Genomic DNA, 26,154 nt, shown 5'->3' on the forward strand with positions numbered 1-26,154 from the left:
CAGTAAAATAAGCAGAGATGCACAGCAAGAGAACACAGGTATTATTTTCTGTACATAGCTAGGTTAGCAATATAGAACAGAAAACTGTACTATACACTACCAGCTTTATACAGGTTCTTAAATTTAGGTATTTTTTTCCTTTTTAGGAATCTTCTTTCCCCTGTTACGCTGAACCTAGAAGTGTTAATTACAGATGATATTTTGGTTATTACAGTAAAGCACCTTAAATTCCTCATACAAATTGCACAGAAAGCCGTAACACTACTAGCAGCTCTCGGAGGCAAGAAAATTGCTGGTTAGAGGAAGAAAAGGAAAGTTGTTCAAGAGTAAAAGCACAGGGAAAATTATCCTCATGCTGCTCAAACCGTTAAAGAAAAGGTAGAGTGTCTGATCAATAAGGCTTGAGGCTAACCTAGACTAGCCATCGACTGGCAGACAGTAAAAGCCAGTTGAGATGAATGTAATCCTTATTCTGATTTGATGAGGAAAGACAAATTCCTTGGAGACAGACTTTTGCCTTATGTTCCTGAGGACTACAAGTAAGAAAACACCTGTTTCTGAGCAAAGCTCAATTTATTTCAATTACACAGATCTCTTTTTCTTTAAGCTACAGAAGAGTGCAACACAGAGGTTTATACAGGTAATGTGGACTTCTAGGGTTTCTCTCTGGGTCACAAGGGAGGGGAAAAGCTCCCTTTGTGCACTGCTTTGTCCTTCACTTATTATAAAGAAGGTATCCTAGTGCACTTCAGAAACCAGGTCACAAGGAAACACATCATCTAAAATTTTAATAAAACTTTTTGTGTTCCTTGCTACAGGGCACATTAACACACCCATTATGTTCACCACATCACCAAACTTCACTCTGTACTGATCAAAGAAAAATCTCTGCTTTTGTTTTGGGAGTTCAATATCTAAAAAATCTTGTATTTTTTCCCCCTTAATAGCAAAACCCCCTTCAGTGTGAAGCTACAAAAGGAAGCCATGCCATGCAGGGGAAAGAAATTAAAGTGCCACATTACAGACTACCTAACTAGAGAGCTGGCATACTTAGCACGCAAACATTTCTGCTAGGAACGCACTCACTGTAATACTGTTACTCACCCAGCCTTTAAAAATCCAAGGGGTAGGATTAAGGCAATCTCAAGCATTTATGTGACTGTACCTGACACCCTGCGTCTGAGTGGATGGTTCTCCTTCTGCTAAGCAGTACAGGAGAACCTGACAAAGCACCTCTCATTCCTCCTCACTCTCTTCCATTGGGTTTGTCAGGCACTGTGCCCAAGGCCACCGGCAATGAAGCCTTTACAGTAACTCTACGTAAGTCTGGGGGTGGAGGGGACTGTGGGGGAAGGGTTATGAAAACCTTACAAAAATCCAGAGATACAGTGAAAAACAATAAAGTGAGTGAGAAATAGTATTAACTAACATGAAATATAATAAAAACATATCTGGTAGAAAACAATAAATGTATATTGACCTATGAAGAATTCTGCAAGTAATTTTAAAAAATTATCTGTGCCTGCTCCTGATAAGTGACAAAGCTTTGGGAAAGTCCTTGTAGCACATCTGGCTCCTTGGTACCGCTAACAGCCAGCAGTTTCATCCACGTAAACAAACCCCCTTTCACTCCCTTTGCTGATAAAATACTCACAATTCCATCCAGCTCTGAATTAAAGAAATAAAGAAATGTTTTATATACTTTATCCAATGCTTCTGAAGTTAGACTTAGGAGCTAACTTAACACCAAGAGCAGCATGAAGGTACCTTAAAACCTGAGGTAAACATTTCCTTCACAACGCCTGCCTTTTAATTCTTAAATGCTTCAAAACATGCAGGATATGCCTACTCTTGCATACAGTTCCACTAAGATAAATATAAATACCTGCAGGATGCTCTGTAACAGCCTACAGTATATAAATCACATATGACAGATCATACTGCACCAAAAGATTAACATGTTCAAGTACAGACTAATATATAGTTGGCACCTAATAAAACAATCAAATTACTTTTTATACTTCTTCCTACTTCAACAGTGTAAGACTGATGCTGAATTTTACATCTATAGATTAAATGGCATTCAAATGATCACTATCTACATTATCAAGGTGCCACAAAGTTTTAAGTAATTGCTATTAAGTTTGTGCCATGGCACAAGCACTACATTTATAAATAATGAACAGTCAACTTCCTCCAGAACTCAAGACTTCAGAGCAATTAATAAGCTAAGTCTCAATTTTTACTTATTCCATTTATTATAACAATCCACAATTCCACTGGAAGATCTGTATCCACTCACAGATGGAGCCAAGTTTTGTAGTATCCCCCCTCTCAGTACTGATTCTTTTGATTTTGAAGGATTGTTTCATTAAGAATTGATGCAGTTCTGAGCATAAAACTTAAAAAAATCTACAACAAAATAAATGGAAATACTTATAGGGTACTTACTTTCAGCATTAGACAAAGTGCAGGGATTGCAGTCAATCAAAGCTAACTGAAAATGCTGGAAAAAAAGATAATTATTTGTTTTTCAAACAAAGTAATAGCAGCACTCTGGCCAGTTACTAAGAATAAATCAATTTTGTACTTGAAAATCAATACTGCATTTTACCATGTGTCTTAAAGAAAACAATTTTCAATTTCTGTTCAACTATTTGTTATAGGAAAGTAATTTTTTTTTATTGCAGATGCAGCAACGCTTCTAGTAATGTAGGATGGCAACAGACATCTTCTCAAAACAACCAGGATAGCACCTAGAAGAATGGCTGCATCAAATGAATGGTCAGAATTGGAAGATCAAGCTTTCCTCAGAATACACAACTGGGAATGTAGTCATACCAGCCCACAGCCTCATGGTGAGAAACATCCAAGCTCTCAATTTTTCTATCTAGAAAAACAGAACAGTCTTCCTTCAAATGGAGTGATTTGAAGTCTTTTTAAAAAAAAACTGACCTCTTGTCAAAAAGCACACAAACTGAACACCTTTGCATTAAAACACGAGTTCATAAATTCTTACATCCTCTCCTCCAGGTATTAAGGTAACTTCAGTTACACATTAAAGCTTGTTTATTTTTAATCACTTTTCCTCAAGAGATATGAAAAATATCTTAAAACAACTGTGCATTCTGAAGTTCTGAGCCAAGTATTTCACTCTTCTAGAACGAAGGTCACACACAAGCAGAGCAATGAAGTCTGTCTGCCAGAAAGTCTGGATGTAAGCAGTCATTTCACAAGTGTCATGCTAATGTAGTGAGCACTATTTACAGTTTGAAACTCAACCAAGTGTGTTAAAATGAACGGAACAGGCAAACTCAAGTGCCTCTGAACTCTTCCAGAAACTCTGTAGAAAATTCCTACACAGTGTAGAATTTGGATTAATATATTAATCAAATACAGAATAAGGCCTAGAAACATAAGAACCTAAGAGATAGCATATATAATACTATTGGTAATAAATACAGTTACCTACAAAATACAGTTTCAGGTGGCTTCTAATACACAAAACACTACTGATGCTTCAGTAGTGTTTTTTTATTTTGTTGGCACAAAAATGCTAATTTAGGTCTGGCTGTTTAAGATGCCAAACTAGGTAGCATCAGGAGCTCATCAGAAGAATGAGAGAAGAGAAGAAAAAAAAAAAAAAAATCCTTATTAATGGGTGTATATGCAATTCATTTTCAGCATTGTCATACTCCAAGCTACTAGATAATAGATAACTTTCATCATGGTCTGGTCCTAGTAATACCTCATGTATAGTATGTCTAAATAACACACATCTCCAAGATTTCTAAGAGTTTAACAGATCACTGTATTTCTAAATAAACATTTTTAACAGAAAAAATATTAGAAAATCAATGTATTAACTATAGCAAAGCATAAAATAGAATGCTGACACTTCCATGAGCTCTGAGGCACACAGTGATGCAGTTTACCTCCTCACTGACTTCTATCATCATTTGTAATACGTAACAGCTTTTAAGAAATGAAACAAACTCAAGTTGTATGGTAACAAAAAATTAAGATTTTTAATGAACATTTTAGCAGTATTATTCCCAGAAGAGAGCACAGAAAACTATGAACTCACATATACATTACTTGTAAAATAACTTTTTAACCTCAGAGCAAGCATTAAATAAATAAATATTAAATATTAGTTTATTTCTCTGCTCTGCCTGCTCCTTCTCCTACTGTTCAAGCAGTCAGACAACTTAATATCTCCCCTCACTTACATTGCAATGCAGGCTGTGTGCCTCAGAGACATCCTTTAGTCGGTTACCATAGTGATTCTACTAAGCAGGCAACTTAAAAAAAAAAAAGGACTAAATAAAAATAAAATGCTGTACTTTACATTGCATTTTGCCTGACAAAAGAAAAAAAGGAACAGACCTATATACTTTGGCCTGTACATTGAGTATACCGATCTAAATGGTACAAAATCCTTTTTGCAAAGATGTGTCATCTTGCACTGTCACTAACAATTAATATGAAAAGATAAAGCAGAAATGAACAGATTTCCTCTCACCTAGCAATGCTATTGTAAAAAATAAGCAGATCTAAAGAGAAATGATCAGCAACTGTTCTGCAGTAGCTTTTCAGAAGGGCTATTACAGCGAGACTCACTGAGAGAAAGCACACAACCATATAAGAAAATCTAACCATTTTAATCTTTAACTATACCGGTAGTATCAGTGCTGAACAGTCAAAAAAGGCAGGAATATTCTTATTGATGCCTCCTAAACATTTAAATTCTTACGATTACATTAGCCGACTTTGAAATCTCAAAATCCACAAGATGAAAATTTTCTGTGTAGTACATTTCTGCTTGCGCTATACACTAAGCTACCAACAGTAAATAAACTGATAAACTGAAGCCCGTAACTACAGCAAAATAAACCATTCACACTAAACAATTTTCACAAAGCAATGCACAAAACCCCAGAACCTTTCAAACCAAGAACCTTTGAAATGCACATAGACAGCAAACCTACACCTCTTGCCAGATAAATAATACATAGCTCCCCGCTAAGTAGTCAAAATCAGACACACAAAAAAAGCATGCATGTATTCTAACGCATAAACCTCATAAGCCAAAAGCAGACCCACTAATCACAATTACCAGCACCAAAAAATTAAAAAATAGTAATAATTTCCAACTTCCATTTCTGCAACAAACAGAAGCGGCTAGCAAACATCTGCACCTCTCTCAAATATTGCAGCACTGAAGCTGGCTACTGCTGTGTGAAATAGTTATTATGCAGGAGAGGCCGCTGCAGTTCAGAGACGACATACAATACCTCAAGGCAGACAGCAGTCTATAGAAATTCAAATCCTGAGTAAGAGGATTTACCTAGAAGGCAGTGTCCTGAATGTTAAAAAGTAACAGGCTCTCTTCAAGAGCTGCAGCACAAATCATAATATACCTTGATTTGTAGCCATCTGTAATTGCACAATTATCTACAGCATATTTTGTCTCCTCTGAAGTCCTTGACTTGCCTCTGACTGTGGAAACAATTCCGAAGGTAACCTTCCCAAGGATCAGAAGCACAGTGGATTCCATACAAACAGAACTGATGAAAGCATTAGGTCTGGTAGTAAAGTAACAGCAATCTGACACTGATTTAGATAATTCAGTATGATTTCCTTGCTAGAATTAACACCAGTTCTCCTCACAAATTAGTCCTTTACCATTTAAGAGGCAAGTACCCAGGTTTTTGTTGCTTCTTTAACTGATAAATGACCAACACAAAAAGAACTACTTTCTTCTTAGTGCAGTATTTTCAGTACTGTCTCTGTTTACATCGGAGCCAGAGACCTCGAAAATAGAGGAGACTACTCCCTCCTCCTCTCGAGGATGACATTAGCAAGTTTAAGAGCTCTCGGTTCTGCATTTCGTTAGCAAGCACGGCAAGCCATCATTTGAAACCTGACAATTCTCACGGACTTACCGTGAAGGAAAGCTCCATCATGACTCAGTAAAATTCTGTCAGGACATGGCTTTTTCTGCCTATGTGACCTAGGTGCGATGGCTGTGTCCCTCAGTGCAGCCTTTGTTCGGGTAAGTAGGACACGGAGCGCCTTGCGTAATCGGCCGTGGCGGAGCGCCAGGCCTCCATTTGCCAGGCCCGTTCAGGGCCAGGGGAGAGGGTCAGGGAAGGACGCGCTATGTGTGCTGCCATGTCAGCTCACAGCTCCGCTCCCCAGCCATCTGAATTCACAACACACGCATCTTGCAAGATAAAGGCTTCTGCAGGGCAAACCCTCTGTTACTTTTGTCCAGCATTCAAAAAACCCCAAAACCAAAACCCTTAAGACTGCGGAAAACTATCCCATGGACAGGGCAGAAGAAAGCTGCTTGAGGACAGAAGATACAAAGGTCACATATACCAATAAAACTGATAACAGGATATGCTGAGAAGAATCTCATTTTGAATAGCTACAAGTGAAAAATTCTTTTCAGACAGAAAGATCAGAAAAGCTGTTATTTCCACTAGGCAAAAGAAGGCTGCACTCAAATCTACTAACGAACGTCTTACATAGGGCACCACAGTGATTTTCACAAAGCTATCTCAATACTCACGCTGCCTGCATGTTTTATCATTATTTGTGCAACATCACAATTTAGCTATTGCTGTGTTATAAGCCCAAAAGACTGCCAGACACAACAAAATGCCACTGGGAAAGGGGATGACTGGAAGCTTGCCACCACTGCTGCATCACCGGCATCACCGTGGAGCTGGACGCCCAGAGCTGGGGTGGTTTCAGGACCTGCAGCACTCTGCCCCCAGCCCACACAGCCACCCTGCCTGAACCGAAAGCACAGCATAATCCTTCATGGGAATCTGTGGCTACCCAGCCAGTACACGTGGCTAGTTATTACTGTGTGCCCTGAATGCCAACCTTTCGGTTACAGTTACAGCCAACAAACCTGGACCAAGATACCTCTGATGAGAAGGTCCGCAAATGAAGTGTACCAGCACCAACACTCATTAGCTTGAATGCTCAACTTCTGAGTCAACTATTGCTCTTCTCATGGTTTGTTCTTCCCCTTGCCCCAAATGACAGAACATGCCACACAGCATATTAATTCAATGTGAGTATTTACTGCTCTTTGTAATCGTGGCATTTCTAAAATACACCTACAGTTTTACAGGAAAACTCCAAAATTACTCAAAAGCCCAAGCAAAACTAAGTAAGAGAGGGCAAAGAAAATACTCCACAGGCCAGACATTGTAATGGTGTGATCCACTGTCAAAACCAGTTACACTATTACTCTCTTGCAGTTTGACTGCAGTTCCATGCTGCACTTAAAAAAAAAAACTTTTCATGTTCTTACTTCTCGTATACATCTCTCCATCATTCACATATGCAAACTACAAAGACTTAGAGAGCAATTTCCTTCCCAAATGCTGGTTTCCATCCACTTAAGTTTTTATTAAATTAATCTTCTGACTCATTTCATCTTGCTCTCCACAAGATGCTTTTTAGGTGAAGTGCCTGAAATCTTGAGTATCCACCTTGCAATAGCTAAAGCCCTTTGTTTTGTTTTTACCCAAGAATGTTGCTGACTAGTTTCTGCTAGAATTACAGACATAAAACTAGACATAAGAAATTAAAACCTCTCATAACTATGTATTTTGTCTAGTTAATTTTCCCTTAATATCTGAAAATAACTAAAGTTTCAATTTAACATGCTGAAGCTTAAAAATTACTAATCTAAGCACATATGAAAAATAACTAGGTTGTGAAACAGCACTTGAAGGCTTGGAAGCACAATTTCACTTTCATAAATACATCCTTATTTATTACCGAGAAAAAGAACATTAAAAATGAACAATATGTCTATAACAGCTACATGCTGGCATACAACAGTTGCAGTAGCTAACAATGTATTTCATGAAGATATATAGAGAGATAGGAGAATTATTGGAGTAAGTGATGGAAAAAGTGTCTGACTATAAAGAAGTACTTCGAGCTGTTCATCTGTGTATCAGTATTTAATTTATTTCATGCACATGCACGTAATTCATGCATATTTTCCTAGTAAGTTCTATTTCTTTTGAAGCCTTTTTTTAATCCTAACAAAAGCAGTATGTCTTAACATTATCAACGAATGAGAATCTTTAGGAAAATAATTAAAAAATCAAAATTGTACTTAAATTTATGATTTGCGGACAAGATCAAAGCATAGGCCTGAAGCAAACTACTAGGATAGCTGTTCTGTGTATAAATAAGGAGGAAAAAATTCTAAAAGTGAAAGGCAGAATTATTATTTCTACTGCAAGGCAGATATCTGAAAACATGAGAAATGCAGTTGTCATTCTTCTAAGGGTTTTGTTTATGGGTACAGGATGCATCTGCAATACTCAAAACCCAAAGAAAATTCCCAAAGCACAACATAAGTTGGTTTGCCATAAAATAACCTGCTCATGTGCAGAATTCCTACTGACCCCACATTACAAAAAAAACCAAAACCAACCACCACAAGCACGAGAAATAACCCCAACCAAAAGCAAACAAAACACCCTCTCACAAAATCAAACCCACAGAAATTCTCCCACCCACCCATCGTTCCCTCAAAGTTACTGTTCTAATAAATATGAAAAACTCAGATTTCTTTTTTTCCTTTAAGTAGTCTGTCAGCAAACAACAGAAGTGCGGAATTTTACATTCAGAGGGTTTCAGGATCGTAGCCCTAACTCCCCACCGAAAGCACCACACACAATACTCCAACACTATCAAGCAGAACGAGCACCAGATGGAAGACTGATTTCCCATAGCTGCCATTTCCAAAGTAACTATTAAACCAAGCAATACCAAAGCTGTGATTTTCCCTTTTTTCCTCAGCGTATTTTTTATGCACGTCAATGGTCCTACACAACACACTCAGCTCCCCCTTTGTGCTCTACCTAGCTCTGCATTCAGCTTTCAGCGGGACAAGAGGCACTGGGGTCGCCCGATGCACAGCAGCTCCTGTGTGGATTGCACAGTTCCCTTTGTAGGTATTTTTCACACCCCAAGAGACCAGACACACGAGCAGTCATTTGGTGCCTCTGATGCAGATCAAGCCAACCTGATCACCTGGCCCTCAGCTTGCAGAGCTCAAATGGGTCTGGGGCAACATCGCAGAGAAATGTTCTAGGAACTTCTCTTCGAAATCTCTTTCATTCTGACATATTCACTAGAAATCGGTTAAGATTCAAAAGCACTTAAGAGAAGAACCAAGACACATGTGCAAGACAGGATGATTACATGTAGGAAAAAGGAGGCTAAAATTGAAAAAAATATATTCAATAAATAGGTAAATAACTAGGATATCAAGTGACATGCCGGAAATAATGTGGCACATGCTCAGAAGCTTGAACATTTTTTCCAACTACATTTACCAAACCAATAAAAAGATAACATTCCTAGAGATCTTGCTTTATTCTACTTTCAGATAATCATGGCGCCACAACAGCTGACACCGTCACAAAGAGTATTCCCAGTGTTGTTCGCAGGAAATGGCAAATAGGAGAAGGGCAGCAGGACACATAGTGAAGTGTGAAAAGGTTAGGACTGTGAGGTAAACCTTGTTAGTATGTTGCTGCTATAGTAATCAATAACAAACCCACAACCACCCCGCCCCCTTGTCAGTTGATTTTGGAATTAATTTTACTTTTCTGATGAACGGGGCAAATTCAGCTTTCATGTATCACCTCTGAAGGTAGCACTGCCCTAACTGCCAGGTTACACAAGGATCCTTCTTTTCAGCCAGAAGGGCCACTTCCCATCTCACATCCCCCTGCCCCCACCTCTTAATGTCAGCCTGAAGGCCAAGTAATTTTCAACAGCACTGGTGTTCTTACCAGTTTATGGCAATGGGATAACAGAGCAGTCAAGGGTTCTCATAGCAATTTGCAAGTCTTAACTGCAGCAATGTTAAAAACATGCAAAAGCAGTAATTGATTTGAAAAAACACTCAGAGTTGATTTTATGCTTGTTAAACAGCACTCTAGCAATTATCTTGATCATCAACATCTTAAAATAGTAAAAATTAATTTTGAGCTTAAATTGCTTACATAAAATATAGATGATTTATGGTAATGCTCTAAAATTGTGAAAAACATGGAACATATGACCTTCAGACTCCCATCTTCCCCCTTTACTGAAGACTCTTACTGACAATGACTCATCTGTTGGCAATGGTTTATTCTTAGCAATTACAGACTTAATATGAATGTTTAAATACCATCAAAAATATTATGATATTTCAAAGTACATTAATGCAACATTGGTACAATCTGTGAAATCCAGAAGTCACAAGCGAATACTAGATGAAAAGTTACTTCCACTTTCTGCCTCAGTGTCAAATAGGAAGCTCAAACTGGGCTACGAATCCCGTTATACAGAGCCCCAGGGAAAGGGTCCGTGCACAAGGTCAGTCATCCATCAGACTGGATCCTAAAGCCCATAATGGTTCTCTAAAATCCTGGATCCTTTTAAAAAGGTCCACAAAGCCCAAAAAGGCACAAGACAACTGTGTCTTTTCATTACTTCAGGTTACTTCTCTGAAGAGACAAGATGCTCAGTCTCAGAGAAAGAGACAGACTGTGAAAACATCCTTTCACACTCTTTGATCTTAGCTCTTCCTCGTTTTATTCTCCCTATGCTTGTGCATAACCACTGCACCCAAACTTTGTTTTGTTCTCTTCACTAAGTATTTTCTGACTTGCCTTTTGTATTCTTGTCACTCAGAGTTCTGGCTTAAGTGTGGGGGTTTTTAAACCTCAATTCAGGGATCAGTCAGATTGGCTTTCAAAGAAGCTACTGTCCTGCTTGTTCTTTGTCTACTCCTCAGTTGATATATTCCGATGTATAAACTGGTATGTTTCTATCAGTATTACTTTGTTTTCAAAGTAGATCAGTCTCAGTACTCCACATTAAATCTACTGAAAAGATGAACTGAATACAGCTGTAATTGTTCCGAGACTGAGTGGATTGCCCCACTGGGTCTCTTCTTTCCTAATCCTCACTGTTATTCTCTGCTAAGGATTGCCACCTCCATAGCAAAGGAAGCGAACCAGGAACTCTACCTCAGGTGTTTCAGTTGGTAATTCCAAAGCAGAGTTTCATGTTACGTGTTGCATCAGAAGGTGGTAAGAGAACTCTACCCACTCCTTCCCATTCACGCACTCCTGTCATCTACCTTGCATTGAATCTAGCAACTGGGCAATCTCAAGCTGAGCTGTTTTAGACTTCGGAGCCACCTCAGTCTGCAAATGGGAAAAAAAAATAATCACTCTATTCAATGTAGCAGAGGATGCTGAACAATGCAATCAGGATTGCAAGGTGGAAAAAGAGAAAAACCTTTCAGTAACAACCTGCAGTTACACTGCTTTAAAGATAATGTAAAATTATCCTTACGGCACCCCCTCACCCCTGCCCCGTTTATTTCATCACCCTTTTGAAGATCTTCACTCTGCTCCAGCTGTTTTTGTTGATGCCATTTGTTTTCTTAAGTGACTTAATCACATAGCACATAAAAGAAATGGAATCATGATAATTCTGCGTTACAAAGGAGTAATTTCCTTCTGTTTTTAAAATAATATTTTGGTGTTTGTCACATTTGTAGCTGGGGTATTGAAAACTAAAAGTTTGGTATACTCAAAATCCTTGTGATAAATGACTGTTTTATTTCACAAAGTTGTGAAGATCAAACACAGTAAATTACTTAAGATTTAATTCTCATAATACTTATTTAAATACTTGATTCACTGATGGAATTACATATTTCATGGCACAGCAGGAAAAGGTTATTTTTTTCTTTATCAATTTCTTCTAGTAAAAATACTGCTGAAGTTCCTTCCACTACCTGATTACAAGTTTACTACCTCCTTGCAAACGTACTCTTCTGTTTTGACCCTGACTTCCTTAAAACTAAACCCAAACTGTACTACTTCAGCACTTCTTTTATTCCCCCTGTATCATGACAGGCAGTAATAAATTTGTGCCAAAATACAAAGAAACAGGACCACCCAAACTCACACATAATCCCTTTCCCAACACAGTGGTCTACCTCTACCTCCCCATGCTCTCTTTTGCCATTCATTGCACTGAATCTTTCCTACCTCTATGCAGTATCATCCTCTCTAATCACAATTTCCAACTCCACCTGTCTCTGGAGGTGAAAGCCTGGACTCTGGATGTAAAAAGGAAGCCTGATGTGACAACTGCTTCCCATTATTACAAATACTGAAAGGAAAAATTGATATTAACACTTTATTGGACAATGTGATTTTGATAGCCCCACAAATACAACTTCCAGGAAAATAATCTGCCAGGAAAAGGAAGCCACAAGATTCTTGAAAACAAAACACCTAATGTTTTCAGTAGTTTTGGGAGAGATCAATATGCAGAAATAGGTTTGTAAGTTACACTTAATTACTAATTACAAAATTCTCAGCCCTGCAGGTGTATTTTCCAGCACATAAAACTCTGTTAAGAGAACATTTCCTTTTTCCAAGACACACATGCCTAAATTTACAGTTAAGGAAGAAAAGAACATGGGGATAGATTAGGAAATGGTAGGAGGAAAAAAACTGGGAAAACATGTTGAATGGAGGGAGATAAAATGACAGATTATAACTGGAGACCAAAAAAGAATGCAAGCAGTAAAAATTTATTTAAAGGAATACAGAAGAAACAAAGTACCATATAAACACAAACCATCTGTAACTGATTAGCTGGGAATTGTTGCCTTAGAAACTGACTCTCAAACCAGTAAATAAAATAATGATTAACTGCTAGAAAAGTAGAAAGTATATAAAAAATTGATGTGAGAACATTATTTTGCATAAAAGCTTTCTATTTTTAATAATTTTTAAGAACTCCCAGTTTACAGTAAGGCAGCTAGGGGGAAAAAGGAAAACAGAAAAAACCAATAAAGATAGGAAAAAATGGGAAAAAAAAAAAGAAAAAAACCAAGAAAAAATAGAAAAACCAGAAGAAAAATAGAACAAAGAAAAATAGGAAAGAAACAGAAAGAAGAAAAATAGGAAAATAAAGGGGGAAAAAGGGAAAAATAGAAATAGAGAAATCCAAGCTACTAATTATTTTATTTTTCCTCCACCTTTCTGTGCATCCTCAGCCTCCTCCCCGAAATGTACTATTTTAATGAGAACCCTACATTGAATTTTTGATCTTTTGCAGTATCAGTCCTCATCTACAGTTCTCCTGGGCTTTTTTGAGTATTTCTAGTATCTAATGCACCTCAAATTCTACCCTTACTCTGTCTTTAGATTAAGATATTTCATAATGAAGCACTTCTGTTTGTAGAGCAGATACTATTTAACTGCTACTTGCTTATGCATCCTTGCAGTTTTAAGATTAAACACAACTTGTACAAATGTTAATTCAATTTAAACCTACCTTTAAACTAGACTCATAGTCTGTATTCACTTTGAACATAAGCCCAAGTCGCAAATGAATTTCCTTGGCTCGACAAAAGCTGGGATCAACATAAAGCGCCTCCTGAAATGCTTTAATTGCCCTGAAAGAAAAACACAGATTAAAAAAATATTTATTTACTGAAGCATTACTTTATAATCAATATTATTTATATGACTAGCAGAAAGCAGATCAGAAAGCACTGTTACAGAAGAACATATCAAAATGATGGTTTACATGCAATGTTTTCAGTGCAAGTCAAGGACTGGGTAATTTTGTACTCCAGATACCCTGCTATATTTGAAAGTCTATTCTATTAATTTAGAGAAACTAATTTGCTGCATGAAATACAGTAACATATCTGGTATTTCTGAAAGGATGACTCAGGAATTAGCAACAAAATTACTACAACTTTAGAATAATACAGTGATCATTCATGTTACAACCAACTAGTAGGTTGCTTTTGATTCCAGGTAGTGCAGACCCCCCTGAGAGCAGCAGCAGAACAGAAAGCCTAGAAGGAGAGATCACGCACATCTCCTCCCACTGCACCAACCTGCTCCATTTTCCTCTTTCCTCCCTTTCTCTAGCACCAGTGCTGTGCAGGGACTCAACTAATACCTACTGCTCCATTACTTTCCAGTCACTCAATTACCTCCAAAAAACCACAAGCTTGCCACCTCCTCCCATGTTAACTTGGTTTTCATATTCCCATGACAGGTGACGATGGCTCTGATTCTATTTCCTTACCTTTAATTCCTCTCTACGCATGCCCCTGTTCATGATGGCACTGTACCAGGTAAAACAAAAAATGCTATGTAACAATTGTACCTCGGAGCAGAAAAAATGTGATTCTAAACAAGACTGTTTTGCCTCTCAGGCCAACTGCATAAAATTAGGACAGCTGAAATGCAACTAAAAGATAATAGATTTAAATTTCACAGAGGAATTGAGAAAACAGCTAAGACTCATTGCGTTAGCTCGACTGAAATCCAATGACAGGTTGAAACAAAACACCTTCACATACATCACTGCTTGTACAACGACAGAAATAGGAATCGGTCTCACTTAGGGCAGTATTCCAGCACCTAGGCACGGGAGCAGTCCTGACTGCTGTCCTAGGCAGCCCCAGACACCAGCGCTGAGCAGGCAGATGACGGACATGCCTATGGGGAGAACTGTACCCTCTGTGGAGCAGCACAGGGACACTGGACAGGAATTAACCACAGTGCCTAAATCACACGATATTTAGGCAAATTAATCTCATTCCAGCTCTCCAAGTCAGCATTATTTATAAGGACAAAAGGTTAGCAGGTGGAATGGGAAGTTCAATAAATATTTTTCAGAGGCTTTTTTACACACAAAACCCATAAATATAATTTTTTTAATCCATCAGCAATTCTTCTGCTCTAAAATTCTTACAGGCTCTTTTCTCATTCTTGATGGCAAAGCAAACGAAAGGACAGAACTTCCTCTGAACAATGCAACAAAACTGACTGTACCTAAAGCATTAGCTGACTTGTCTAAATAGACCTTAAGAGCAGATGGGCTTAAAAAAAATACTACATTTTTATTGTGGAACTGAAGTTTCCTCTATTACAATCTTTCAGAGGGGCTCTCCCTACCTTGTACCCTACTTTTCTGCTTACACGAGGAAAATGAGAAAGCGAAATACCAAAGGGACAAACTTGCACCAGCTAAGCAGTCTCTCACATCTCCTATAAACTTCCCTGGACTAGTATGGGTGGTGATGAATCACACACCTCAGTATCTACACTGAAATCATAACAAACAAGGAACCATGTCTCGTAACAGTATGCTCATCGCCATCTACAAGAACACCACTCAAACTGAAAGGCCAAATACCAGCATGTGTTTTAAGCTGTGCTTTTGTTATGTCTAAAATCTAAAAGTATAGATTTTATGACTGTGTACTTGCATTGCTTGTCTTAACTCTAATACGGTACTTAGTATGTTAGCCACTGGTATTTAAAACCCATTATTTGCATCTTGGTCAAAGACAGTATCCTAAGTTTTAAAATGGAAGAAAACCAGTGGCTATGGTCCCTGTCAAAGAGAAGACAAAAGTCACAAATAAAGATGTTGTGGTTCTATACCACATAGGAGACTGGGACCATGCTCATAACACTTAATCAATTTCATGTTCTTCACATTTCAGCTAACTTGCTTGGTCAGAAAATTTTATTTCTGTATTCCTCCTGTCATGTCATGTCTCAGTCACAAAGATCATTGAAACATGGATTTCTAAAAAAGCTGAAGAGAAATCCTAAGAGACAAAAATATTTTTATAGTTTCTTGTTTACTCAACAGGAAATATTATTCATTGTCACAGCTAGCAATAGAGTTAAACAAAGCCACAAGTGTAACAAACAACTTGTAAGGGCAGTTTTGAAACACTGTTTCAATGTATACTGTCATCCATTCAAAAGAACAAGGATGTTGCCTACCCCAGTCTTTCAGAGAAGCACTGCACTTAAAAAACAGTAAAATTATCATCAGTGGACAACATGAAAAGACTGTGTCATGTTTAGCACAGAACCTGCTAGTCACAAACAGCCCCTATGAGGTTTGTGTAAACTTTATCTGTCTGCCGACAACACAGCAACACCACTCACTCACCCTTGCGGATGAGTTACCGAGTCAGGCTCAACATTAGTAGCTATCACAAGTGTTTCAGATAACACTTAACCCAACACAATTTTCCAATGAAGACAAGCTCAAAATGTACAAGGAGGAAGAAAACTTGTCGGACAAGACATCATTCCTCTAGACACAATCCATGCAGGAAGCAACAGCATGCCTTTCACCTCATTTTGATGGGCGCTTGGAAAAATACATCCAAATGAACCAAGTAAAACCAAAAATCTCTGTACCCTTTTAGACGCTGTTCAGGTTACCATGCTAATAGCTAAAAAATAATATTATTTTGACTGTACCTTTTAGTTAGCATTCCTAACTAAAAAATATGTATTTTATCTCCTCCATTCAAAATATTGGCCTGCATCTTATTTAACTCTAGTGTTAATTCTGTATTGATTATAGTCTGTATTTTTTCCAGGATGACAATCACCGATGATAATACAAATTACTTCTGTGAAAAAGGGCATCATTAAAAGTTCGCAAATGAAGTAATCTGAAAGGCAGCATTTTCAACAATTGCTACCAGTGGTAGGTGTTCACGTCTAATTTAGTGACTATAGCCTGGTTTTATATAGTCAGTTGAAATTCCATGGAATAAAACACTCAAATTCTGAAAGGACATTTACTTATTAACTCTTACAGAGAGACAAGCAATTCTACATTATAGCTGAATTAACATTGATCTAGTTTTGCCTGTGGGAAACATTTAAACAAAATAACAATGCACTCAAGATTACAGGACACATCAAGAACACAGACTACAGTAAAAATTTTAGTTTGATTTTGGGGCTGCCTGTTTCCCAGTGCCATGCCCAGAGCTCCAGATTCAGTCCCTTACTACAGCAATAGCAAAACATCTGCAACATCACCAACATCCATTTCAATTCTAAGTGCTCAATAACATCCAACACAGATGCCATCAGGGCTTGGTACAGGTTGGTACAACACAGAAGGAAGCCAACATGAGAGGCGGAAAGCAGGAGCAAGTGTTGCAGTAGTAAAGGGATAACGTTGAGATAACATCGGGAGAGAACATGGCCCAATGCTGGTAACTACAGACCTTCCTGGCCCATCTGTTTGCCTCAGTTGGGCCTTCTCAATACAGCAGAAATCACTTGATCCTTACGCAGATCTTTGTTTGCTCTGAAACATCACTAATCCCATTTCTGTCCTCTGCCCAAGCCAACATCCAGAAAGATGTGGGTCTAGAGGATCCAAAGCATCCAAGTTGCTCAGATGTTTTCCCTCAAAACTCTTCTACAGTTTGACCAAAACTGGAAGAGCAGATATAACCTAATAGCTTGATGACCTGTCACGTATGAAGCAGGACTGTTTAAGAAGCTAGCAGCTTCCTTCAGAAATGATGGCACACAGCCTTTCTCAAGTAGGTTGTTAGTCTTCACCACTCGTTAACCTGCCTTCATGCACAGACAGAGCTTTTCATTTTATTCCTTCAACAGACCAAACATACATTAGTCCAAAGAATAAATCATCGACCAAAGGGCTGGGAGCTCTCATACTGCAGAAAAAAATGACAGGCATCTAAATTCAGCAAGAGGTGACTTTCAGTTTGTTCTCTAAAGATACTGACAATTGCCTGGTAAGAAACAACTTTGGTTTAGTCTATTAGAATTTATTTATATTAAATAAGAGTTTTCTCCAAGAATAGGAGCACTTCCACTAACAGACAGGAAAAGCTATCTAACATTCAACAAAATGGGGAATCAGGACAGGAAAATAGATACCGCAGAGGATGAAAAGCACCTCTGGGGCTTACATTTTACACAGCATGGCTACAGTAATTCAGAAAAAATAAAAGTGACATGAATCTATCATCTCCAAATCAAGACTTCCAGAATCAATACTGCAGCTATCTTTCTACCCACTCATCTATACAACAATTCCTACCATTATGAAAGTGAAGAAACGAGCTGCATAATAATTAATAGAAAGTTACATTAAACATTCAGTGAACTCTCCTAAGACTTTTATTGGAAGGTTTTACACGGATAGACTGTGAATAAAATCAGCTTTGAACTAGGCAAAAGAATATAATAAAATAGCATCAATTCAACTATCCAAAGATTAACACTCATACATTTCAAACAAAACCCATGAAAATCAGAACGAGCCTACAAAATAAAAGAACACAACATTATTCTAATATATCAGAAAAAACACTTGATGCAGCTGGAGTGAAACTTTCTTCTTCATATTCTTTATCCTTTCTCAATTTTCTGACCACCTGTTCTGAGCCTCATGTTATTTCACAGGCTCACTAATAAAAATGATGGGAAACTATGATGGAAAAATTTCTATTTGAAACTCATGATCAGTTTGAACATTAAAAACTGTACATCCACAGCAGTAGTCAGGGAGACTGCAATTTTATGAAACACTTTTACAGACTGTAGATACAATTCCTCTGTTCATAGGGCTGTAACAGTTGTACGGTGAAATACCTAGAGCAGCAGTCTTTAAACACTTCTGTAGAACAGCACCTGAGAACAGGTTTCTTCCAGCATTAGCAAATAGTATGTGTTTTCATCAATCCAAGAAGTTGTTTGATATATAATCACAGAAAGGTAAGACAACAAAAGGGAAAGTTAATTGCCACTTCATTAATGGCTAAAACCAATGTACTTTCCCATTTTATATACCTAAAAAATACATACATAGATCCAGCCAGCCACCTGAAACCTGAGAAGTATTTGACAAAGCAGTATCTTCACAGTGTGTGTTTAAATTCTGTCCTTCTTATGGAGGTAACTACAAACACCAGACCACCCGAATGGACTCTTGACAGAACAAGGAAAGAAGCACCAATACAGATGTGCACCTTGAAGATCACAAGTTACTGGTAAGCAAGCTGTTTTTATACTCTCAAATTATATCCCTCCTAGACTTCCCATTGCAGGTGTTGCCACAGAGCTGGAACACAGGCTGCCAACTACCAGCACAATGTCACTGTCAGCTGGGTGAATCTCAGAGCCTTTCATGCAAACCACAACCACTGGACTGTTTCATCAAATGCTGTGCGTCCTGCACAATGACACAAACTACTGACATACCTGGAGGCATGTAGAGCAGACATCGCATTTGATGAAAGAGTCCAGTGGTTGTTATCTGCGTGATGGGGGGGCGTGTTTCAACACAAATGAAAGAGGTCCCCACTAAGCAGTTTGCATTCCTATGCACCCCCCTACCCACTCGACTACTCTCTGTGTGGAGGAGCCCGGTTCCTTGGATCTGCCAGCCACTGACACAATCAACCTGAGAACCATCTGAAGGATCTGGTCCTGCCGGGGGAAAAAAAAACCACAACCGAAAACAACAAGAAAACCTCAAAACCAAAACACTCCCCTCAAAGACAAATCTTACTGTGTTACTAACAGCTTGCTCCTGAAAAGGTAAGTATTGATAGAGGAGGCAAAGAAGGGCAAAGAACGGACCTTGACAGCACAGGACTCTCCCACACTCACAGGTGAATAGCAACCACCATAAAACCATAGTTTCTTGGGTAGATGAGTAAAGTGTGCAATACTGAGGGTTGGCACATTAGCCTACAGGAAAAGTTTACAGTCCGCTGTAGACCTGGGTACTTCAAAAGCAGTTTAAACAGCTGCTTTACTACTTCAGGATGACTGTGAAAAGAGCAAAGCTTACTTTTCTGTAAAAAGATGGAAAGAGAATGACAGCCAGAGAGAGCAAGAGAGAGATCAGACTCCTTCAGCTCATGGAATTGGTCCAACGTGACTGGTGCTAAGGCCATCTCACAGCTGATGTAAGTTTTGTGTGTTTTCCTGTAGGTAAGTGGAGAAGAATGCTCCTGCCTCAGTGAAGCCTTCAAAGGACTTTTATGAGAAAAGTGACTCTCAGGTGTCTGGAGGCCTGCACAGTGACCAAGAGATGAGATGCAGTACGACAGATAACAACCAAGGGCTGCCTTCTGCTGTCTTCTTGACCTCTGGAGGGCTGTGGAACTCAGCAGCTGCAGAGATGGGATGTGGAGAGCTTGCTCAGTGCTCCTACGTTGGAGATGGAGGTGCTGCACTCTGCCAGTGGGGGTTGTACATGCTTACTGCCTCTTGCTCATTGTATGTCTTTACCTGAATTACGTAAGAATAATAAAAGACTGCAGCTGCCTTCTTGATGTAAAGATCCAGTTTTGAATCAGAACCGAGGAGGGGAAAAAACTTTTTGTGCTGAACTCCCATGTCCCTGTTCCATGGAGTCAAACTTATGCTAAGAGGAGAAATTCCAGTGTACAGAACACCCTGGGGCTTACAGAAGTGCGAGGATGCAGCAGTGCAGACTGGGCTGGCTGTGGGGTTACTTTAAAGGATCCAGAGGCAGAGACAGTGGTTCTAGATATCACTTGATATCTTTACTGAATAGATGACCACAGTGCTTCTGTTTTGGCAAGGATGGCTGTAGAAGGGCCAAGAAGTTCCAGTCAGCAGTAGCAGATTTTCCTCAAGACAATCTGCACCTTCAGCTGTGATGAAGGTGAGAAAAAGGGTCTGGATCATCTCTTGCATTAGGTCTTTGGCTTTTTTCAGGACTGTATCCAGTAAAAGCATCAGTGCTGAAGGACTCAGTCTGACAACAGGTAACTTCTACAGCTGATAAGGAATCCTTGGACTGAAGAGCTTCAGGGTATGCTAAATGGGCTGTAAGGGTAACTGATCTCAGTCTCCTGTAAGATGTTTCTGAGGAACAGTATATGTCTCACACACTGTCTAGCAATTTGCAAGACAACAGTCACTGAAAGTAACGCAGGCTAGCCTTGGAGCACCACGGCTGGCACACTGGGAGCCAAAGAGGGTGTTACAGCCAGTTTCAGGACACAACTGCAGAGGTTGGACTCCATCTTTTTATCTTGCTGGGACTCTGTGTACATCAGCAGATGACAGATAGTGAAGGTCAGAATCCTTACTGAAGTAAAAGAAAAAAACCTGCATCCAAGCCACTATATTTGGATGCACCTATTGCGCAGAAATGAAAGATAGCCTTTGATTAACTACTTAAGTTCTTTAAGTGTTCAATCTAAAAGATAACTAAGAAGGAGATGAAATTATTCAAGTGATGTGAATATCTCACCTATCTCTAGTCTACTGTGTTCTACACTACTTGAAAACAGTGAAACCACAGGAAAAAATCAGCTGACAACTTTACTTACTGCTTGATGATAAATGGTGTAGAACAACAGAGTATCAAAATTTAAGATCTGTAAGATCTATTTTACTATACTTGAATCAATTTATGGAGCTAATCCCTTACAGTGTATCTTACTATACTAATTGCATGAAACAGCCTGATCACACTATTCCAACATTTGTATATAACCGAGAATTTTCAGTTAATACATGAATAGTCAAACAAAATCACCAATTTAAAATGATGTATCAACTATGATTTGTACTTAATGCTATAATGCTGCTTTAGCATATAGGGAAGTTTACAGTACTGAATTACAGTGAATTGCATATGTGTCTTGAAGCCAGTCCAACACTTCTCTTCAAGAAAGCTGGAAAACTTAAAAAATAATGTAAAAATATGAACAAGAATTCTAAACCTGACCTTATTGCCACTTTTTTTATTAACCCTGCTTATACAAGACATGGAAAAACCTGAAATACCTCCTCACCCCTTTCTTTTAGAAGACCTATGTACATGCCTCTCATTAAAATCAATGAATATCTGAAGTGATGGGGATAAAACCAAAAAATGTTCATGGATGAACCACAGTAGTTTAAACCACCTTAAACAGTCTAGGTCTCCTTTACCTGCCCAAAATACATGGATTTGTGTACTCTTGTAAACATAAATAGTTGGAATAGCTGCTGCAGAAATAAGTTTGACTCGCATTTCACTCTGAAAGAAGCAGGATTTTCTTTGCAATCTGCAAGAGTCCTGTGGACAATTCAGATCTACAAAGAACAACATATCTACTGTAAGTGACTTGCTATCACCTCCAAGTTTATTATGAGTTTGTCACACCTGAACACCCACAACCATACATCCCACTCCTCTCACCCCCAAAAAACATAGTAAAGGCGGGGCGAAGCACTCAAAGGGATTTTTAAAAAAATAATCACACACAAAAGTATAACATTTATTTGTATCAGATTTTCTTCCTCTGAAAATTCTACCCAATACTCTAATGATATACAACTTCCTTGGTACCGCACTATACATTATTTTGTTGTATGAATAAAATGGCAAATATGATTATTCTATAAACCTTCACATAAAGCTCTATCTGCATTTAAGACATCGTAAGTTAAGGCACCAATTTATACTCACGTTCTCAACAAGCTTACTTAAAGGCATGGAAGAAAAATCTAAATTAATTCAAAGCTCTGATTTATTAATACCAAGAGCTCACAATCACCTGACTTTGCTGCACCTGATGGTGCTGCTCTCACCACCATTCACTGGAAGGTGCTAAACAGTACAATCTGCTGATGGCAGAAGTCTATATTGAACAGTTACTCTTTCAAAAATATCAACTCCTCTAAATCTAACTACTTAATTTTATCTTACAGTTTTCTACCATTTTCACAGCGCAAATTGTACCAAGATACTGCTTGTAAGAACTGGTACACAAATTACTTTTGAACGTTAAATTACAAAGCCAGGTCTGCTTAAGAACAAGAACATTCTGAAACTTGGTGAATTCAACCAAGACTGATCACAATCTTAGAACAGTAGATTCTCAGCTTTTCTGAAAACTTTTCTGCTCTTCTCTTGTGAATTAGAATGCAATAGAGTTGCATGCCACCACGTACAATACGTGGCATTCTTTTCACTATCAGTGAAGAAAGCAGTAAGTTGGAACATCAAAAAAAACCCCAAAACCCAACAAAACAGGTTTCTGAGCTCATGATTTAATCAACTTATCTTAATTTGAAGAATAAACACTTATTTACATTATCCTGAGGAAAGGACAAATCTTTTGTCTTGCAGATCCATAAAAACAACCGGGGGGGGGGGGGGGGGGGGGGGGGGCGGGGGGGGGGGGGCGGGAAGGTGCGTGGTAATGAATGATCACTTTTACAGTTCCAAACCGTAAGTTAGTAGTCATGGCCTCCTTAACTGCAGTCACGCTTAGTCCAGTAAGCTGATAAAACCTTTTAGTAATCAATCAAGTAGTAAAGTTACACTTATTTTAATAACAGTTTCCAAAAAAGCACTGACCTAAACACTGTACTCTTCTGCCTTTTTTCTGATGACACTGTCTGCAAGAATAACCCACAATGGAAGTTTGAGGACCTTGCAACAGAACCCCAGTGACTGATTCTATTCCATTCCTCATTCTTCTCTCATCACTGATAAAGCAAAACCAAAACTCCAATGGAAAACCAACTCTCTTCCCCATATCCAACAGCAGCTCCTTTCAGCCCCTGAAGCCCTGCCAGAATTTACAACTCTTTACATCAGTTTTAAATGTTCTGATTCAAGGCTAAGTGTACTACTTTGCGTGTCCAAAACTTTCACGGAATACAGTGATATAAAAATTGCTGAATTTTGCCACTTTGCTACTGCTTTTCCAAAACAAAAGTCTTTTTCAAACAGGCTTTCAAATAATGGCGGGAGACCATCCGTAACAACAATTAACAAAACCATGCTGAGTCATCCTGCTCCATCCCCCTTGCTGAACTGTACTACAGGGAGCTAACATTCTTCTTCTGTAAGTGTTTTCCTTTTCAAGCAACTGCTGTGGTTGCCACAGGTGTGTGACCTATGACAGTATGCCTTCAAACACCTTATCTACAATAACAAAAAAAAATAAACTATCATACACTCACACTGAAGGTGAAATATTCACCTACCAGTAAAACATGGCACAGTACTGACACTGTTAGTTTATTCCAACTTACCATTGAAAGGCATTGTAATGGAAGTAGACCAAACCAAGGCCATATAAAAAGGCAGCATTCTGTAAAGGAAAGGAACAATGTTTAAAACCCAGATAAGACAACCATATGCTGTAAGATTAATTTTCCAGTATTTTATTCATCCTTTGACATTTTGTTTCTGTTATAAAATAAGCACATTTAAATTTCACCTTAAACACACAAAAAAACCCAAACAAAAACAAAAAGAAATTAAAAGACTAGTAGACATTTAAAAAAGAAAAAGGTGATTCTCCACAGAGTATTTTGGAAAGAATAGTAACAATAATATTCAAGTACTTTTTACATCAGAGAAACTGATAAGCTTTGTTCTAACTGTACAACAGCAGGGAAGGAAATGATGGAGTAGAGGTCTTTGGCAATTTAATGTAATAAAAAATGTTTTATGACCGAACACCATTTCAGAGTCATAATAATTTATACACTCATAAAAGTAAACAAAGCTGCACACTCTGCCTTCAGTGTCTAAAGGAGAACATTAATTATATGTATCTGAAAATATGGTTAAGGCAATTTTACTTTTCTAAATACCAAAAATACAGACTTCAAATCTAAGACAATCTGTATTTCTTCACCATCAAATTTCTATTTTCTATTTCCCTACTTTGTAGAAGGGGAAAAAATAAACCCCAAATGCAAAAACCCCAACAACCATTCTCCTTCTGGAAAACTATGTTTCCCCCCCATTTTCTTTTCATGGAAAAGTATGATTTACTTCTAAAGTGTCATTACTAAGGAGGTTTTATGAATGTTTAACTAACCAATTCTACAAGTAATTATTACAGTACTATTTCCTAAGTTAGGAAAAATAAATACATTGCTTTTTCTTTTTAAAAATGTCACAACATAGTTGTTTTCTATTTAGCAAAACTATTCCATTATTTGCAGGACACAACATGTACATGCGGCCTATGACACATTTTTAGGCTTTTCTAATGTATAATCTTGGTTTTGCGAGACCAGGAATACATCCCAAAGAACACAAAGCTCTGACACATAGAGAAGAGATGGAATTTGCATTATGAAAGACTGTAGTTCAAGACAATCCTTCTTCCACTTGCACACACCTCTTCAAGAAGTCAAATTTCTATGGAATTTCATAAAAGGAACCCTAGTTACGCCTTAAATCCAATCCAAATATGAAAAGTATAACCAAATTTCTCCTAGAAAATAACTGGTAGCCAGAACACAATTCAAAGAGCAGTAGTCATCAGAAACAGGACCCAATACTACCATTTCATTATACCTCATTTGCATATTCTAAATGCAAATTAAAACGAGGGGAAATGCCAAAGATCCTTTCATGAATACAGCTGGATCATAGCTTCGGCAATGGACTGCTTCCAAGAAAACACTGCAGTATGACCAGATACTACAGCAGTCAGAGCACTTGAAGATGTTAACAGGGTAGTGGAGGGGGAAATACATAAACAATAAAAGATGATACTTTAATACTACCATAAAACTATATTCCTATTTAATTGAACAAAAACACAACATGGACACTGTAAAGATAAAAGACCTCTGATTCCATATCCCATGTATTTCCTGCTTTCCAAGCGTGCTCCGATAACAACAGACTGGGAAAGAAAAACTGAGCATACATGCCTTGATTTAGAAGTCATTTTAAATGAAATAGTACGACAGAAAGGGAGATTTTCATATGTGCAGCATGGAAGCCTGTGAAATACAGCACACAGCTAGTAACCTTAATTGTGTCAGGTCAGGCTCATTGGTAGAACAGAACAACGCTGCCTGGTGTTACCTTCAGAGATTCATCAACTGCAATTCAGACTAGATTATCCTAAAGATTGAGAATAATAGTAGTAACAAAGATCCTTCATCACCACACTGCAAAACTCAAGCAAAAATATGCCAGACAATTAAAACCTCTTCAAATAATTTAATTTCCTCTTCTGATACCTATTAGAATTCACACTCCAAAGGAACTACAGATTCAGAGGATTAGTCTAGTTGATATTTGATCCTAAGGGTTAATAACAATCAGCTTTCAAGGCACAACAGGACCAAGATGCAGGTGATTTGGACAAATGTAACTAATATATCAAATTCACGTGAAGCTTTCAGGTTGCCCCTGGCCCAGTAAAATACAAATCAACCACCACTGCTCTGTCCTTTGTTC

The 26,154-nt window shown here is 38.2% G+C and overlaps 1 protein-coding gene across 22 annotated transcripts in view; it reads right to left on the minus strand.

Annotated features, from left to right (window-relative positions):
* KDM6A (lysine demethylase 6A) overlaps positions 1-26,154 on the minus strand; it is a 163,117-nt gene that overhangs the window by 61,307 nt on the left and 75,656 nt on the right. For 20 of the 22 annotated variants that reach the window (XR_005102560.1, XR_005102559.1, XM_037376807.1 and 17 more), the window contains exons 5-7: positions 23,976-24,034; positions 13,411-13,531; positions 2,452-2,506 (exon numbers count right to left, since the gene is read on the minus strand). Coding sequence is in view for 20 of the 22 variants with exons in the window: in XM_037376807.1 (XP_037232704.1) it covers positions 2,452-2,506; positions 13,411-13,531; positions 23,976-24,034 (235 nt within the window). In the remaining 2 variants the exon portion in view is untranslated. Of the gene's footprint in view, positions 1-2,451; positions 2,507-5,948; positions 5,982-13,410; positions 13,532-23,975; positions 24,035-26,154 lie in introns of those variants that run through there. The other 2 variants (XM_037376817.1, XM_037376816.1) reach the window with 2 other exon arrangements.

The sequence above is a fragment of the Falco rusticolus genome, chromosome 2 (genome assembly GCF_015220075.1).
Source record: "Falco rusticolus isolate bFalRus1 chromosome 2, bFalRus1.pri, whole genome shotgun sequence".
In the NCBI taxonomy this organism is placed as follows: domain Eukaryota; kingdom Metazoa; phylum Chordata; class Aves; order Falconiformes; family Falconidae; genus Falco; species Falco rusticolus.